Source organism: Ambystoma mexicanum, chromosome 13 (genome assembly GCF_040938575.1).
Source record: "Ambystoma mexicanum isolate Mex_15411 chromosome 13, UKY_AmexF1_1, whole genome shotgun sequence".
NCBI classification, from domain to species: Eukaryota; Metazoa; Chordata; class Amphibia; order Caudata; family Ambystomatidae; genus Ambystoma; species Ambystoma mexicanum.
Window position 1 is genome coordinate 60,181,304 of NC_090938.1, and position 19,026 is coordinate 60,200,329.

The following is a 19,026-nucleotide window of genomic DNA, read 5'->3' on the forward strand; positions in this document are numbered from 1 at the left end:
GCCTCCCACTCCTACGGAGGTCGAGGATTTAGTGGGGCAAGCCACTTTCCTTGCGGAGCCATCATCTGACGAGGACATGGAAGGCGACCGGTGACGCCGCTTTTGGGAGAGTCCTCAATGCGGAGGAGTGGCACAAACCACTCCGGCACTGAGATCCCCTGGACTCCCTCCGACGGGGAGAGTCACCCCTCGAGTCTTCGGTGGACAGACCAGTAGATTTACCTACTTGCAACTTCCCCTTACGCTGCCGCAAGGCCTTGGCAGTCAGCGACTGGCATTTCAAGCAGTCTATGGTGTCGTGGCTCTCGCCCAGACACCATAAGCAGATACGGTGCAGGTCCATGATGGACATCTTGGACTTACAGTCCCTGCACTTCTTAAAGCCCGAGTTCTGGAAGCAAACACGTTTGTGGAAAAAACGGAACTGAGGCTACGGGTGCCGTGCGTCCTACTTATAACTTCCGATGACATCACCCTCGACGGAGGCCTATGAAGGACATCGACCCAACACCATCGACGCAGGGCGCCCTCTGCTGACAAATTTCCAAAGCAGCACTGCTGTGGACATTACATGTCAAAGATGTGGAATACGTTGGAGGACACCATCCATTTGAATGTGGCCTTCTTGGTGTACATTGGTACCTGCCCGGGGTTGAAGAAAATGGAACCCTGACAGAAGCCATAAAGATGCTGTCAACCTTACATATGAAGATGGTAGATGAAGTAGACAAGGTCAAAGAAGATGATTGGTATTCGTCCCGGTTTTCATGGGTTCCAACCTGGATGGCAAATGCCTTCAAACTATTGCGAGCAATACTAGCGTTTGTTTTGCTGGGATTCTGACTTATAAGAACATTCATAGGACAGTGCAAGAAGACAGCCAAGAAAGCAATTGGAATGAAGATAATGATAGATGTAAATGATTTGGCAGATGAACACACACAGACCGAAATACCACCCGTGAGCACCTGAAAGACGGTCCTCTGGCACCCCCAGGAACAAAGTTTTACTACCCAAAGGATCATTAGAACTATGTAAGGCCTTGGGTATTCTGTCAACCGACTGGGGAGTGCTGCCATATGACTTGGAGTATGGATGAACACATCACGAATGCAGGTGACCTGAGGGGGGGCTGACTAAGATATGGATCCCAAAGATGTCTTTCTGTAGAAAGATGAAGAAAATTGCGGAAGAGAGCTATTTGAAGACTCGCCCAGAGGGGGCAATGTAGAGAAGCAGACATATACGTCACTAGAAGAACCCGCCCCCTCACCTCCGTCATACTGGATAAAGAACCCAAAGGCACTGTGCATAACACCATTTATCCCAATACTGCATCGAGTGTATGAGAGACGATATGCACTTGGACAACCTTACCGAATGTACCCACACACTGAAGTGGTAGCACAAGATTTTCAGGTACCACTGAATGTCAAAGAGCTGCAAAGAAAACCTGACAAGAGCAAAGTGATGTCATAAGGAGAAGAGACAATGACGGATTGAAAAGATAAGAAAATACAAAGAAAGAAGATGTAACTGAACAAACAAAGTAAACCTATGTACGAGTGAGAAGAAACCATGTATATATGTAAAGAAGATAAGTAACCAGATGAGAAGTGAATGTATATACGCAGAAGCGCAAGGTAGACGAGTCACATAGAAGCTTGCTGCAGTAGAAAACATACCACAGGTAAAGCACCCATATTGAAAAGATGGATGTTGGCTTCAATAATAGTAAGTAAAACACTTGAAGGAGAAAGGCCAGAGCTTTAGACCTGACAGAGGCTGGAAGTACAGAATTGTGCACAAACAAAGAATAGCTGTTGGGTAGAGATCAAGGATGCCACAGCGAGAAGCTAGTGCAGGGCACAAGGGAAGTCAACTAGGGTAAGCGATATACGCAGGACATATTTCTCTTAGATTAATTAAATGAGAGAACATTTGTGGATGCCAAGTGTTGACGAGTAAAGATGCCCGAAAAGCATAACAGATGGAGCAACCGAGTCTCCAGAGGCCGAAGTGGATAATGACAGCCAGGAAAAATTGAATCCAATAGTGCTAAATATGGACAAAATCGTGGTCTCCTGACATGTGATGCAAGACCAGAAAACAAGGCTTATTCATAAGCCTCAGGCGAAGATAACGATGTACCTTAACTTCTCTTAACGTTCCGGAGAAGAGAACAATATGCAAGTACAAAGGAGAAGCCTTGGTTGAAGGCTTGGCTGATGAGAGATGGTACACTAATTGGGGAAAATGGATAGTAGTCTGATATTGTACTAGGCACCCGGGTTTTGTTTTGCTTACGTGCTGCTAACGAGCCAAAAGGCTCAATGGGAATGGGGAAGCCGGATGCAGCCGCACTATTCGTGAATGGTGCCGGTGCATCCGACGTGTTGTGCTTGCAGGTGCCTGTGTGCGCAGAAAGGCACCCGCAAGCACAACTCGTAGTCCGCCGGTCCACGAACTACGGTACCAGCAAGCTTACCGGTACAGTAGTTCCTGGACCGGCAGACTCGTAATGAGGCCCACAGACTCAAAAGTATTCATTTAAAAACCTTTATTTACTGCGATTACTGGGGTGGTGTAATACCTGGCTGGCACTAACTCTAAAACGATGGTTCCCTTGACGGATGTTAAAAGTCTGCCTGTGTTTAAACCTATGATTGCCCTCAGGCTCTACAAAAATGTGATAGTGAGGTTCTTGAAAAGGAAAATAGTAGTTCAACAAAAATAGTGGTTTCAGGTGGTCTTCTCACCAGGTGCAATTTGGTCAATGTCACAAAGAGGGGATCACTCGCCAGGGCTGTTCGTACGACCTTCTCCACAGGACCCTTATGGTGAATTCATACACTTCTAATGTCTTTGAGTTCCTTGGGATTCCCTTCCCCAAGCTTCAACTGGTTCACTTTCAGCTTTAAATGCAAAACACAGTCCGTTTCTTCAATAGGCCCCACAGGGGTCCTTCCCCAAGTTCAGGCCTCTTCCAGCTTTCACAACACAAAGCATCTAGTCAGGTTGTGCCTTTTTACATGTACCATCTTTTCCTGCATATCATCCTCTTGTGTAGAATCAGAGGCTTTCAAAAACGCTTGGCTTTTTTACTTTTCCTCAGCATGACCACTTTGACCGTTTTCCACTATTGCTTTGTTACTTTAACTTCCTTATGCACTTCATAACTTCAGGTGCTTCCTGCACCAATTTCCTATGTTTATTCACCTTTTCCGTGCACACTTGCACTGACCTTTCTTCCTTAGCTTGCTTGTGCCCCTTGCATGCTTCTTTTATGCTTTTGCACACTGTTATGCGTGTTTCTTTCTTTTTGGGTCTCTTGCACCCTTGTTATATTGGCCTTTCCTTTTCGTGCCTCTTGCACCTTTTTGCACAGCCTTCCGGCCCCCTTCTGGTCATTTGTACATTCTTTTATACTGCCCTTTCCTTTGTGCCACTTTCACCTTCTCCACGGGATTCTGGCCCCCTTTCATTCCTCTTGTTTCATAGACCAGCACTCACGCGGGAGTCTCGCGCTTAATCAGTTACACTGTTACTTGTATCTTTGTCTGAGATTTTCCCATCAGCTTCAATGAACGGCCATTCAAACGCGATCCACTTCCTTATGCGTTCTATGGCGTTATCTTGTAACGCGCTCTTCACAACCCGGCTCAGTAAAGCTTTCCGACTCACCAGGCTGACTTCTGCACCGCTGTTTCACTCCGGCTCTGTTTTGAGGTCAGGGTCTCTCCACCTGCCCCTTGGACACTCCTGGGCTGACTCAACTGCCCAGTGGAAAGAGCATTCACATAAACCGGTCCTGTGGGGCACCAGAACGTCTCTCGACTCTCATGTACAGACCCTTCTGTGCTCCTTGGAGACATGGCTCCCTCACCACGCATTTGCCCTTTTGCATGGCAGTTCCTCAGCGTCTAGGGCATCCCGGTCTCTGGTCCTGGATAATACTAGCGGCTTCACTCTCCTCCCAACTCTTTTTCCTGCTGGCTCTCCTACTCACTCATACACCTGTGTCCGGCCACACCTTATATTGTGAAAAGACCAGTCAAGTGGAGTCAGGTGTGAATGGTAACTGTTGAATGCCTGACCCTGCCTGGCTCTATTAGTGGGACAACTTGAGTTCTTTCTATGCTAGGTTTCCCATACTTTCCCCATGTTATTCCTATGGGCAATCCTTACTATTTCCTCATCTTAGTGTTTGGTGGAACTGGGGAGGGGGAGATGAGGTGAGACTGGAGATACCCCATGTTAGGTAGAAACCTGTGCAGTTCCCTCTGGGACCACTGCAAAAAGTTTAAGTCTACAGGAGTTAGCAGTAAACCCAATTGGTAGCAGTCTGCACCACCCAGATTTACCTGGCAGCTGTGGCTGAGCAGTCAGTCTTCTCTCAAGACGAGTTAGGCAGTATTTGGAGTATACAAGATAGGGCAATTTACACAGTAGAACAAGCAGACGCTGATCAGAGCTTGGGTGTAAAGATATATCATTATTTATTTAAAAACACATCTACGAAAAAAACACACTGGCACTAATATGGCAAACAACTTCAATCACAGTTACTATAAGTATATATCAATCCCCTACAATATTTCGACAAGTCTAGGTTCAATGGCACCACTTATTTGCAGACAGAGGTGAGTGCTTTCACCTAGATGGCACTCTAATATTCATAAGAACGGGAGAGAAAAAGGCAGGGTATGAAACCAACTCAGTACCAACTCTTTTACGAAACAAATGCAAGGCAAGTAAGGCAGGATCTGCTGTAGGTTAAAGTTCAGAGGCCAGGCCCACTCGGAGAGAGAGGCAAGGCGATATGTTCCAAAAGATACCACAGTGGAAATGCACTTCAAGTCTTTGTAGCAAAATGTCACAGAAAGGTCGGCCCAGTTTTAGAACAAAAGTTAAGAAGGTTTGGAGGCGACCGAAGGGAAAGGTACGGATTTAGACACCTCACGCTAACCGTTTCAAAGGAAGCCAGGCGGACACTACCTTAAAAGTGGAGAGACAGCTCCGGCGGGGGCAGTTGTTCCTGGTGGTGGATGCAAGTCGGGGCTTTGCCAGAAGATGAGAGGATCTCGTCGTCGAGGAAAAGTTGAAGATCGTTGCACCACCAGGAAAGAGACCAGCCGCGGACTGCTCCGTCACAAGGCACCACCTTTTGGTCACGGTACAGTGGTTAGTGGCTATCCGGTTGCCGGGGTGCTCAGCACGGGCAATTCGACCACTAGACGTCCTGGAAGTGAAGAAAAAGCAAGGGACTGGTTGTTCCCACCAGTCATGGGAAGAAGACTCTCCAGCAGGGAGATCTCCTCTGTTGTTGGGAAGTGGTGAGTCGGTTCAGCAGGGCTCCACCGGAGGTGTCGTCGTTGTAGGTCGGCTCAGCTTTACCCTCGTCGGATTCTTAGGTCCTGTGGCGACTTCTGAAGTTCCAGTCCCAAAAGCCCTGCTTTTATGCAGAAAACCCCCATTCATTCAGCCTAGCTGTCAATCAAACATGCTAAGTGGTGAGCGGGGCGGCTCACCACTTGGGCCAATCACACCAGAGTGCAACTTGAGTTGGCAAGGCAACTCAGTCCAGGGTGCCTAAATCCCCTCCCACACACCCTGTGGTACCCAGACAGAATGGCACCACTCTGGAGGGCTTCTGTGCAGAAGCCCGCCAAAAGTGGAACAAAGGGCTCAACCTTTGGTTCGGAGTTACAGAGGCGAACACATACGACATTTTAAAAAACCGAGTTCTGGCAGAAAATACCAACCGGTGGATTTATTTAAGACAAATAAACCGGCGGTATGTTAGAGACTAACGTGAAAAAGTATTCGCCTCGAACAATGGGAAAATCCCTTAGGAATATACTCGCGGACGAATATAAAAAGTAGTATCCACTGCCACAAGCCAAAACTCGACGAGGGGGGACAGGACAGTGCCCCCTCGAACAACAGACCCAGGGGTAATCGAATTAACCCTACCAGTACGTCCACAATAGGATGGTTTGTACTGGTTCTGTTAGTAAATTTAGGTCTAGTAAGGCCAATGGTGACTTTACATGCCCTTGGAGACAGTAGTCAGTCCCAGGGTATGGAGTCTATGGTGGGGGTCACCTAGGACAACCCAGTGTTACGGCACAGAGGTTGCTGTGTAACACACATAGCAAAACACATGAGACCCTATGGAGTAAAAGACCCCACAGCCCATAGAACACATTAACATTCAAAGAAATACCACAAATCATGTCCAAGAGTGGGAGGAAAAAAGTCTCACTCTTGGCAGGATGAGAAAAAACAAACTCCAGAAATCCAGCAAAGCTGCTGGGGGACTCACTAGGTTGGGAAATTCAGCCTAAACAGAGAATTCTCCCTAACACCCCATAAAGGATGAGGGAGAGTAGGTATGGTGGTTTTTGGACTGGGGGAATACCATGTCTCACCCTCAGGTAGCCTACTCCCAATCCCTCGTGACCCTCAGGTGATCCTTCCTCGCTTGTCCACCCACAGGGTCGTGATCCAAAAGTGATGGCCCTTGCCTGGCCACCTGAATGGAAGATCCTGAGGGAGTCGGTGGGAGAATACCATCCGGTTTATCACACTGTGGCCCTCATTACAACACCGGCGGTAACCAATGGCGCTATTAGCACCATGGTGCAATGGGGAATTACCACCCCATTCCAAGGTTGGTGGGGCGGTAATTCCCCGTGCACCATTGGCCCTTCCCCATTCCCATTTTTGCCCCATAGGGCTCAATGGGAATGGGGAAGGCGGTAATTACGGTACCGCACATTGCGGTACCGTAATTACCTTCAAGGTCCCTTTGTGGGTCCCTACTTTAACGGCTGGTCCAGACCAGCTGTTAAGATCGGGAGCCGCAAAGGGACCTCGTAATTAGGCGCTAAGGGGTTAACGGCACTCCAGCCTTTTTACAGCGCCGTTAACCCCTTAGCGCCAGGGTCTTAATGAGGCCCAGTGTATTTAAGCTTGTGACTTTATTTAGAAACCAGCAACACGATACTCCCCAGAACCTAATGCAGACAACCATTACCTAAGCCAAAAAGAAAGTAAAATCAAGGCAATTTAAAACTAGCAGATATTGCCAAAGTCAGTAGGAGACAAATGAAAGTTCCAGAAGTTGTACAGCTTATTGCCTATATTTTAAGAAGTGCATGACAAAAGCTGGTATAAACCCACATTGCCAAAACCAAGTCAGAAGCAGAATAAAACCATATCCTTGTCTATGTTTGGTAAATAAAGCAGTGGGGAAACAAGAGTGGCAAGAAGCCTACCCTTCTGGAAAATGTTGTTCAGAAGGAGAGAAGCATACATTGTAGAGGTTTTGGAAAGTACAAAATAGTACTAAAAAGCACCAATGTGAATTTTGCCTTCCCTGAAGAATTGCTTAAAGCTTTTTTGTATAGTAACAAACACTGCAAAGCTTTTGTAAGCTGATCTTAACCACAGAGGCACTTGTTGTATGTAAATTACTGTTCAGGCAGGGGAGTATACCCGAACAGCTAACTTTGAAGTAGTAGGGCTGGTGTAGTAGTAACCAAGGTGTGATTGAAGTAGGCCTGGCATGGAAGTAAACCAGGTAGAAGTTGATGAAGTGTTGTAACACATTGTCCTGACAAACCTTCCTTGCTGAAGCAAGAACTGTATAAAACTGCTGCTGAAGTGTTATATATCTTCAGAAATAATAGGTTGTTGCAAAAAGCATCCCGACAAAGACAGTTTGTTAATACCGATGAACTAAGGAAATATTCTTTGTTTATGTGAAGAACATTGCTTTGACTCTTACTATTAGAAGAGGAAGAGAAAGAAACTTTGTTGATCCACTGGAGTGTTGGAACATTTGGTTGTTAAGTTGAGGTCACAAAGAACTGTGTTAGAACTTTGTTACAAACCAGGATTTCCTAATTTCTTTTTAGAATCTTGGAACAGAGTCCTGCTTCAATCTGGGGAAGGAGAATTCACCTAGATTATAAGGACAGACTGTTGTCATGTTATGAACGTAACTGTTATTTTTTGTTGTTGTCTATAAACTGCCATGTATTACCTTATTGGGTTCCTGGATGTATACGTTTAAGGGACAGAGATCCTTTGTTAGAGTGTTTCCTGTGGTTTATTTTAGGCAGGGAAATCCTCATCCTGGTAAGAATAGTGAGGCGTTTATCCGACCTTTTGAGCTAATAAAATAGCATCTTTTGAAAAACCTTCACAAAGTTGTCCGCCTCACATTTCTGACCCCTCACCCTAGTCACCTAGTTTCTCTTGAGGTTTCATTCTACCTCCTATCCTTTTTATTCCTCACTTCTCGGCTTCCTTCTCTCAACCTTGTCCTCCACTTTGGTCTTTCCGCTCTTTCGTAACCTTCTCATTGTTCTCCTATGTTTCATCCTCCTTCTCAGTTGTTAGTTTCTCTGCAGTCACCACCATCATCTCCCAACTTTCATCCTCCTCCGTTCCACCGTCCTTTCTCATGTCTTTTCTCCCTCCTCTCACCTGGGCTCCTCCATTCTCCGCCTTTCTCGTTACAGCCTCTCTATCTTCTTCAGATCATTCTATCTCCAAAATGCTCCTGCATTGCTCCTCTATTCTCCCCAAACTCCTACACCATTCTAGCAATTGATTCTCCTTTTATAATAGCCTGGCCCCTCCACTGTGCAGTGCCCTTGTTCAGGTGTGCGCCTTTTTGCACTTTGACACTTTAGCAGTGTGCAGATTTTCCACTTCTCTGGGAGCTCTTCCCCTGCTTTACTCTGTATTTCAAACCATTGCCAAGTTCCGCGCACAAGGATGGACAGCCACGTATGAGCCAAGTGCTGCACATTGTGGCTTTGTAATAAGTCAGGCAAAGCCAGTGCATGAACATGCTTGTTAGCACTTGCTCTCTGTGTTCGGTGCAGCAAAGCTTAACCAAAAAATTCCATGGATAGCATTAAGATTTCACTTTATCTTACCATTACGTCAGTCTTACTTTGAAGATGGTGGGCGGTTGGCCAACAATTTGTCATGCTCTCTTGATACATTCAGTGTATGTTGTCTCCTTAAAGGGACAGTACCAGCTTAGTTGACAAATCCATGCCATGTTGCCTGGGTGGTTGGGTTGGACCTGGGATCATCTTCACACTGCCCCAGGCCCTGCATTACCTAACATTTGGCAACACACCCTGTCCTCTGTGCTAAGAGCCAGGCAGGCTTTGTCACAGTACAGAATACTCTTTTTAGCCACAATGTTTTCAAGCTTTTATTTCTTGCGGAGGAGGATAAATGGGTAATGTCTTCAGCAACAATAGCCGGCGAAATATCCTGATGGGATTTTCATGTGCTGGATTATTGAGCATGGTTTTCCTCAGCAGACTGAGATCAAAACCACAACATCCTAGCATTACCAAGTCTAATCGATGAGGAACAGGCACAGCTGGAAAAGGAATTGGTCACAACAAGGAACACTGATCACCTGTCTTGGACACTGCTTTTGCGCTAAACAAAAAGGTAGCCAAAGGTGACTGGACAAGTTGAGACTATTTTTGCACGATTCCTCCTTGTTTTGTATAGTGCGCTACCACCAGAAGGTATCTTGGCTCTGAGAGAGGAAGACCTCAAGAGGCAGAAAGGCAAGTGTAGGTGAAAAACAACATCAAGAAATCAGTACCAACTATTTAGGGTAGAGAAATGTTTTGAGGGCTTTTTGAAATTGGAAATGGTCATCCAGTAGTCTAATCGCCACAGAGAGAGAATTCCAAAGGGAGGGTCCCGCCACAGAAAAGGCCCTTCCACCAACCGTGGCCTTCTTAATCCATGGAACCATAAAGCTGTTGGTTAGATGAACGAAGATCTCTAGCCAGATTGTAGGGAACAATCTTCTTGCAGAGATTGTAAGCCCCACCCTCATATACAGCTCGATGGACAAGGCACAAAGCCTTGAACTTAACCCCACTCTCGATCAGTAGCCAATGAAATTGGTTCAATACCAGGGAAATGTGAGCATATTTAGGCAGGCCGGCAACTAACCGAGCTTCTGAGTTTTGCAGATTTTGGAGTCTCCTGAGGTGATATTTGGGCTCAGCTAAAAGAGTAGCATTGCAGTAGTCGAGTATTCACAACAAATGTCCTTTAACATTAACATAACGGGATTTGTCCAGGGGACTCCAAGTCTTAGGGGTAAAAAAGGAATTACCGTTTTCAAAGCTTTTAGATTGAAAAAGCCTACGCTACATCTAGCACCAATTTGAAGATCTGGAGAACTAGTGTCCTAGGACTACTTGTGGATTTACGTCGCAGAAAGGCAAGTGGATGCATAACTCTGCCCGCCGTTGTCCGCGGAACACCACCGCAATTATCTGCATATCCCAGAGTCACCCGACTTGAAATATTGGACCCACCAGCCCATTGAGGGTCCCAACTACACACTCTGACTAACAGCTTTGTTATTGCAATTGATCATTTGGTCAGACAGATTACTCTTACTTGCACTGCTGGCACCCATCAGGTCTCTGCATTCTCCGGCATTCACCCACTGACAACAGTCCAGATACATTGTTTCCCTACAACTCATCCCCTTGGATATTATTATTATTCGCCTTGATAAGGACCCTGTGAGGGTCAAAACACATGTTGCTGAACACACAATAAATCCACATCAGCACTATATGTTCTATCCAATTTTTACTTTGATCCATTGTACTATTTTATGACCAGCACAAGTTAGCATTGGCTACCTGTGTGCTACGATTTCAGAGTCACTCTGGGTGGTGTCACCCTTGTCCATGCAACTCGTTGCATGTCTTTCATATTATCTCTTGAATTACAAACTGCGGTGCGCAGGTGGACTCCCCTTTCTTGTGCCCTACCCTTTACTCTATGGATGAGGGATCTTGCTTGAATCCAGTTTAAATCTATACGGGTCGGGAGGGCCTTTACCCCTTGAAACACATGATTATGGCTATTAGTACCCATGGGCAATATCTCGAGATGCTAATAGCAATACATTTCTTTGACAAAACAGGACATGGCAAGCATATGCAATCCATTGTTTCAAAGAAACATTCATGCAACATAGCTACCATGCAAATGGAAGCGAGACTCCGCGCAGAGCCGGTCTTCCATTTTCTTGATAGCCGGTTGCCCATGAAAGGAGAGGGTTGAAGTGCCACAACACCTACTTGTAAGTTGGGTGGGAAGCAGGGAGAGGGTGGGACGATGGCTAGGCAGGCACAAGCAGCTGTGAGATTGCTTGGAGCGGTTGCTTGTGCCATGGGGGTTAGCCTGCTTACCGAGCAATCTCATTAACATCCATTGGGAGTGCCACAGCCAATCGCCTAAAATGACTCCAACCCTTTGCAGCTGAAACACAAAATGGTATGAAGACAATGTGAAATTATTGAAAAACTGATAAAGCAAGGGGCTTAAATAGATAAGAACGCCTATAGATTTGTTCCAGCAAGCTTTTGATGTTTTCACTTAATTTACTCACTTTTATTTTTGTATTTTATTTTTATTTTACTTGATTTTATTCTGCGATTAGGTCTTTAATTCGATTCAAATTTAGTCAACCTGATTCGAACAAATAGGTAGTTTTAACTGGCTCAAATCAATTCTATCCGCAAACAAAGTGATTTAAGGTGGTGCAGAAATCTCTTCAAGACACAGCTCAATATGTTTCCGCCAATTCAGAGATTTAAATATAATTTGAATTCAGCCCTTCATCCATGACTTGCAACCTGGGGGCGGTCTCTTTCACCCTCCTGTATTGACCTGTACCCTATTTGTAGCCACTCATATTTGGACATTGTTCTAGTCCCTTCTTTCATTAGTTGTTACCTATTAGGGCTGTGAAATGTACTGTTTATGGCTCCCGGATATCTTAATTTTATTAAACAACTATGTCCAGATTCCACAGAGCAATGTTTAAGGTGAATCTAATTATATATGCAGTCACCATTTTTCAATTGCCTTAGTTTCTTTTGTCTAAAAGTGAGCAAAAGAGTTGTAACATGTATTTTCTTCTTCCAGGAAGTAACAGAATGATCCAAAGTAAAAAAAATAAAACGTGCAGCAGTTCTCCCTACTTTTTTCGGTAGATGAAAACTGAAGACACCAATGGATTTAAGAAATTTTCAATTATGAAAATGAATGCATTTTCAAAGACTTGCTGACCGTCCTGCGAAGAACCACTGTGGTGATCCTTCAAGTTATTTAACTGTAAATAAAATGCTTCTGAAGAGCCTCACTGCAAAGCATGGAAATGTTGACCTTGCAAGGAAGACAAAGTAAGACACAGCACGAAAATAAGATGTCCAACACTTGCTTTGTTGCGAGTACCTTCAATTGACAAGCAATTGATAAGAAAATGAAGTGCCCGAGAATAAGGACAATTGACTGATCAATGCCAGCGGCACACATAGCAATATTAGTTAAAGGGACTGCATGCTCTCTTGCCTGCACTCAATTCTCCATACTTGAGCAGTTTGTGTGGCTAAGTGTTCAAATCCAGTGCCTTAAGCGAAAACTTTCTTTTTTCTTTCCGTCACATCCTATGCTGTGGGATTGTCAGAAATCCAGCCTCCATGTCTCAGTTGCCCTGTAAATGAAGAACATGTAATGGTGGAACCTGTAGCATGTGCAAAGTTGATAAATGTCTGATTCCCAAGAGATGAAATATGAAGTGTCTAGCCTGTCATATGCCAAAGGTCAACTAGTTGGTGTGCTTCGTCACACCATATATACACCCATTTTGTGAGAATGAGAGCCTCAGGGCTGTATTCCACAAAAAATACACAAACTCTAAAAGAGGGTGGAGTAGGCGTTTTCATTGATGCACTTGAAAGTCCTACCAACTGCACTCTGCACCTTTCAAAGGCGTTGGGCAGTACACTTAGTTTGTTATCTGACCAATTGGTCAATTTTAATGCATGTACCACGAGAGCAACATTAAAAGAAAAAAGGAAGTTTAGTGCCCACTAGAGGAAGGGTCAACATTGAAGCACTACAACTGTAAAGTACACTTACATATAAGGTCCACAACCATAAAAGATTTATTGGTGACCAGCGGAATGAAGACCTCTGGCACGCATCCAGCCAATATCATCAGACCAACGTTTGTCATCCAGCTCACAAGGATGATAACAAGAAAAGTACCCCTATTGTCTAGCTGGGATGTTGGCCTGTCCTTCAAGGTGTGTTTGGTAGCCTTCTTATATCTCCGCTGAGAACCTACTGTTTCTTTACAGCTGGTCCTCTCTGCAGTTTAACCAGTTGTATGTACAAATATATGTTCCTGTTAGCTACCGTTACCTCCTGCAGTCAGAATTTCCCTGTAGTCTCTTGCACTGAAGCCTACATGTGTAAAGAAGTGTTTGTGTGATGACAACATATTTACATCAAAATTAAAACATATATCTAAGAGTCATTCTTTCATTGGCATTGCACAAGAATAAAAGGGGACTACCCGAGAGTACCAGACATTCTGTGTTTACTTTAGAATATGCTTATGAATACAAAGTCTACCTTACAGCCTCTACATGAACACATGACGATGGAATATGACTGCCAAGAAGTGAGCTTTCCAGCACTGATGATTTATTAAGGATTACACCACTCTGCTTTCCTCCTAAAATATGCATGATTTAGTCATTCATTTTGATTTTGCTAAAGACAAATATGGTCTTTACTCATTTTTGTGTATTTAACTTGGGTTACATTCTCGACTACATTTAATGGTGGGAATGAAACACAATATTTATTAGTTTTATGCAAGGACTGTGGTCACTTACAAAGCAATAAGGCTTTTAGGGCAGAAGCTTCCATCCCTGTGGGAATATTTTTTTGGGACAATGTCTTTATATTAAAGCTAGAAAATTGTTCTAAGCATCAGCGTTATGGCAACATCGCCATACCAGAGCCATTGCTAGAGGTGATTACTCTTCACAAAGGATGTGACCTCTTAGTGTCTTGGCTTTGCTGTGATTTGGTTAAAAATAATTCTAGCATGTCCTACCTCAAACAGCCTCACAATAGAAATTTAAGGTTATTACTGCCAGTTCCTCTTACAAAGCTGCAATCCACATTTATAGACACATATTTTAAATGAACATGTTTACTCAAATCCTAGGCCTGTAATGGTTAGCAACCATCTGTCATGCATGTAGATATAATTAGCACCACAATGCATCTGGTGGGCATGGTCTGGGTGATGTTTATCCCTATTTTTATTGTCAAAGGTCAACAAATATAAAAAGGCTTCAGTGATGGGCTTCATCAGCCAGCTCTGATGACGAGACCGGGGTGCATGTGGGTCTTCAGGAAAGTTCATATATGGTGATGATTTGACTGAAAGGTCTTCTGGAGGACCACCATTTGACATGGTGGTGAGGCCATTCATAGTTCCATGGTTGACTTGGTTCAGGGTTGATGACTGAGATGTGGCTCCAGTAGTACGCTGTTGCTCATTCTAGGTCATACACAGTATAAACAAGGTTTGTCTTTCTCAAATCTTGAGGGTGGAGGTAGGGGGGTTCCAGAGTTTGGAGGTTTCTGCATCCAAAACTAGTGTTGGAAGCCTTGTAATTGTTAAGCATGTTGTTCTAAGCTAATATTACGTGTTGTTGCAATATTGTGCTAGAAGATCTTGGAGAGGTTCTGTGGCCAGGCAAAACCTTGTGGGCTATGCACACGGGCTGAAATGGAGATATTCCCATTATAGGTATCTAGCGGGGGGGCCTTTGGTGCGAGGTGATACGGTTGAGGGGATGTAGACCAAAGATGAACCTTGCTATATAATTTGGGTCATGCACAGTTTCTAAAATGGAGGCCTTCTCCTTACAGGTAGCCAGCAGAGCACCATCAGTGCAGAGAGACCGGAGATGAGACTTGCTTTTTAGTGTTGGGTTTTTTGGAGGTTGATAGGTAATTTTTCTCCCCTGGATAAAGGGCATTGCAGCAGTATAGTTATGAGGATAAGACTGTCTAGATAAGAGCTTTCGAAGGGATTGTGTCCTCTGACATATTCCACATCTATGACAGGTAATGACCACAGCTGTGCTGCTTTGGAAATGTTTTCACCGTAGGCGTCCTGCGTCGATGATGTCGATACGTTGGCCCTCGGGGGCCTCGGTCGAGTGTCGATGTCACTGGATGTTATATATAGAACGCACGGCGCCCGTAGCCTCAGTTCAGTTTTTTCTGCAAACATGTTTGCTCGGAATTTCAGCGCGCTCGGTTTTCATATTTCGAAAGTCTTCTACTTCGAAGGCGATGTCTTCGTCGTCTTCTACCCCGAAGTCGGGCTTTAAAAAATGTCGGGACTGCAGTTCGAAGATGTCCATCATCGACCTGCACGACGTCTGCCTCTGGTGCCTCGGTGAAAGCCATGCCAGGGACTGCGATGAATGCCAGTCCTTGACATCAAAAGCCTTGCGGGAACGTAAGAAGAAATTAACGGTAGGTAGGGTGTCTAAGCCCCATAAGTCGAAATCCGCTGGGCTTTCGACCGACGACTCGAGGGGCGACTCTCCGCGTCGGCGTAAGTCCAGGGGGTTTCGCTCTCTGAGTGGTTCCTGCCATTCCTCTGCCTCTTCTAGGCATTTGCGGAAGCGCCGGCATCGGTCGCCTTCCCCGTCATCGTCGGAGGACTCCGCCAGAAGGCTGTTGACTTGTCCTACCAAGTATTCGTCGCCGGCCGAATGGGAGGCATTCCGCCAGCAGATGATGGCGATTTTCGAATCGCAAGGCAATGTTCTGTCCGTGCCTTCGAGGGAAGCCAGCAAGGAACGGGCTAGGGCCACTACTCGCACGCATTGGGGCTCGGGCAGTCAGCGCGATCATCGGGAGCCATCGAGGTCCCGATCGGACAAGGTTGATCGCCATAGCCGTGCCAGATCCAGGTCCCGGTCCTCGACGCCGTCGGAACCTGTGAAGCCTTCCAAGAAGGCATCAGCGCCAAGGCCGTCGAAGGACACTCTCAGGGCTTCAGCCTCAAAGAAGTTGTGGAAGTCATCGGCGCCTTGGTCAACATCGAAGCCGATTGCATCAGCGCCCTCGACGCCGTTTGTGGAGGATTTGCCAGAGGTGCCCTGGAGGGCTGTGGAAACTCTGAGGAAGGCTCTCAGTAAGTCCGTGAGTCCTGTTTTTGAGCCCTTCTCTGTTCCTCCACCCAGATTGGATTTATTCCAACCTTTGGATGATATTGCGGAGGTGGAAGAAGGGTCTGATGTGACACCAGTGGTCTTGATACCTCTCCGGAGGTGGACTTTGGAGGGCCTGAGCCTGGTACGCATGCCGAATCCTCATATAGGAGCCTCATGTCGAGGGTGACGGAATACTTAGGGTGGTCTGCTCCACCTGATGATTTTCTTCAGGATGATCTGACAGGTATCCTGGACCAAGGTCCACCCACTGACCCGGTGTTTCCATTTCATATGGCTTTGCAAAGAAGGGTGGGGGCTGCTTGGACTGCTCCGGAGAGTCTCCCGGCAGTGAATAAGTCGCTTCCGAAAAACTACTGTTCAGCCAGTGGTGACCCCTGCTACTTGTCAACGCACCCTACTCCGGAGAGTTTGGTGGTGCAGGTGGCTACGGCCCCCGCAAAGCAGGCTGCGTACCCTACCATCCCTCCTGATAGGGACCATAAGCGCTTTGATGGTTGGGCGAAGAAGGTATTTTCATCTGGGGGTATGGCTTTGAAAGCAGCCATCTCCGTTTGTGCCTTGGCAAGATTCACTCGCACTCTGTGGAATTGTGCATCTTGGCTGCTGAGCATATTCCCGAAGGGGAGGAACGGGATGGTTTTATAGCCCTCGTGCAGGACGGCAAGGATGCCATGTGTGAAGCCGTTCAGTCGGGTTTGGACACGGCAGACTGTGTCAGTCGGTCCATGGCTGTGAGCACCGGGATATACAGATTTGCGTGGTTGCGAAAGTCGATGTTTGCTCCTGATGTGCAATCCCGGTTTCTCAACATGCCCTTTGATGGTGTCCATCTGTTTGGCAGCAAGGCTGACGAGAGCCTTGAGAGGTTGCAGACCTCCAAAGCTGCAGCAAAGTCTTTGGGCGCTGCAGTACGTCAACCTCTGCCTTTCTGTCCTAGGGGACAGCAATGGAGGGGAGGTTCCTTTCGGTACTTCTCTTCCTTTGGTAGATCGAGAGGAGCTGCCAGTCAAAGGGGCCACCGTAGGAGTACCAGAGGTGGAAAGCAAGGTACTTGAGGTGCCAAATCCGCTCGGGCATTTGCCTCTTTGCCCTCAGGCACTGCCGCAGCCGCGTCCGCTCAGTCATGAGGCCTTGTCCCATGGTTCGCCGGTTTGGGGCAGCCTTGCACAGCATCTTGGAGAATGGCGTGCCATTACTTCAGATGTGTGGGTTCTGGAGATCATAACCCACGGCTACTGTCTCCCCTTTCGGCAGAAGCCTCACGACAATCCACCGGGGAAGCTCTCTTTGAAGAGTCCAGATCCGCTTCTTGCGCAGGAAATCCTATCCCTGCTGGAGAAAGGCGCCATAGAACTGGCGCTTGTAGCAGAGAGGAACAAGGGATGGTATTCCCCTTATTTTTTTATCCCGAAAAATGACGGGGGATTGAGACCCATCATGGACTTGCGTTGGCTGAACAAGCTCCTCAGGAAGGATAAGTTCAAGATGGTAACTTTTTCTCAAGTCCTCCAGGCCCTTCAACTTCAGGATTGGTTGGTGTCTCTCTACCTCAAGGAGGCTTACTTTAATGTGCCGATTCAACCAAAGCACAGGAAGTACCTGAGGTTCGCGGTTGGCGACTCGCATTTTCAGTTTCGGGTCCTGCCATTCGGATTGACCTCCGCCCCGAGGGTCTTCACCAAGCTGATGGTGGTGTTGGCAGTGTATCTCAGGAAAGGGGGGATTCACGTCTACCCCTACCCTGACGATTGGTTGTTCAGGGCACATTCTCCTGAGCAAGCCCTGGATCACCTGTCCATCACCTTCCACTCCCTTCACAGGCTGGGCTTCTCCCTCAATTTAAAGAAGTCCCATTTGACACCTAGCCAGCGGTTCCAGTACATTGGAGCAGTGTTCGAAACTTCCCTGGGGTTGTGTTCTCCTCCCCAGGTGATGGCTCATAACATTCTGCAGATGGTGGACAAATTTCAACATGCCCAGAGTCTCCCGGCGTTTGAGTTCTTGCGATTGCTCGGCCTCATGGCATCCGGCATTTTCCTGGTGCCAGAGGCTAGGCTGCGGATGAGATCTCTGCAGTGGGCTCTCAAGATGCAGTGGTCGCAGTTCTCCGGCAGGATGTCGGATCCTGTTCAGATTCCACCCTCGGTCGCCTAGGATCTTCTGTGGTGGAGGTGGCGATCGGGATGGATGCATCCCTCACGGGTTGGGGAGCTCATGCCAACGAGTTGACAGCCAGCAGCCATTGGTCTCCGTCAGAGTCCAGACTCCACATCAATTTGTTAGAGCTGAGGGCCGTCAGGCTAGCCCTGAAGGCTTTTCTGCCATCTGTGCGGGGGAAGAATGTCATGATTATGACAGACAATACAGTGGCCATGCACTACCTCAAAAAAAAAGGGGGGGGGCAGGGTCACTCCCGTTGTGCAGGGAGGCGATGCAGCTCAGGTTCTGGGCAATTCAGCAGGAAATTTCAATTGCGGCAGTTCATCTGGCCAGAGACGAAAACGTGGCGGCGGATGCTCTGAGCAGGTAGAGCACGGTCTCACACGAGTGGGAGCTGGCTCAGGAAGGTCTTTTGGAGATCTTTGCCCTTTGGGGCACCCCACAGGTGGATCTCTTCGCCACCAGTGTTAACCGGAAGTGCGAAAGATTCTGCTTGCAGGAATTTCCTCCAAGAGGAGCCTTAGGGGACGCGTTCGTAGTGGAGTGGTCCTTCCCACTGCTGTACGCGTTTCCTCCTGTCCCCGCATTCCGCAGGTGTTGCGGAGGTTACAGAGGTTCGGTTCCCAGATGACCCTCATTGCTCCGGCATGGGCCAGGAGAGCGCGGTACCCGGACCTTCTTGACATGTCCATCTGCCCTCCACGCCGTCTTCCCTACCGAG

General features: G+C 46.8%; 1 protein-coding gene across 12 annotated transcripts in view; it reads left to right on the forward strand.

The window, feature by feature from the left end:
- Positions 1-13,456, forward strand: part of LOC138520856 (complement decay-accelerating factor-like) — a 623,694-nt gene extending 610,238 nt beyond the window's left edge. For 8 of the 12 annotated variants that reach the window (XM_069633257.1, XM_069633256.1, XM_069633258.1 and 5 more), the window contains one exon: positions 12,013-12,048. Coding sequence is in view for 2 of the 12 variants with exons in the window: in XM_069633259.1 (XP_069489360.1) it covers positions 12,013-12,019 (7 nt within the window). In the remaining 10 variants the exon portion in view is untranslated. Of the gene's footprint in view, positions 1-12,012 lie in introns of all 12 variants that reach the window. The other 4 variants (XM_069633259.1, XM_069633263.1, XM_069633265.1 and 1 more) reach the window with 1 other exon arrangement.
- The last annotated feature ends 5,570 nt before the right edge of the window (positions 13,457-19,026 follow it).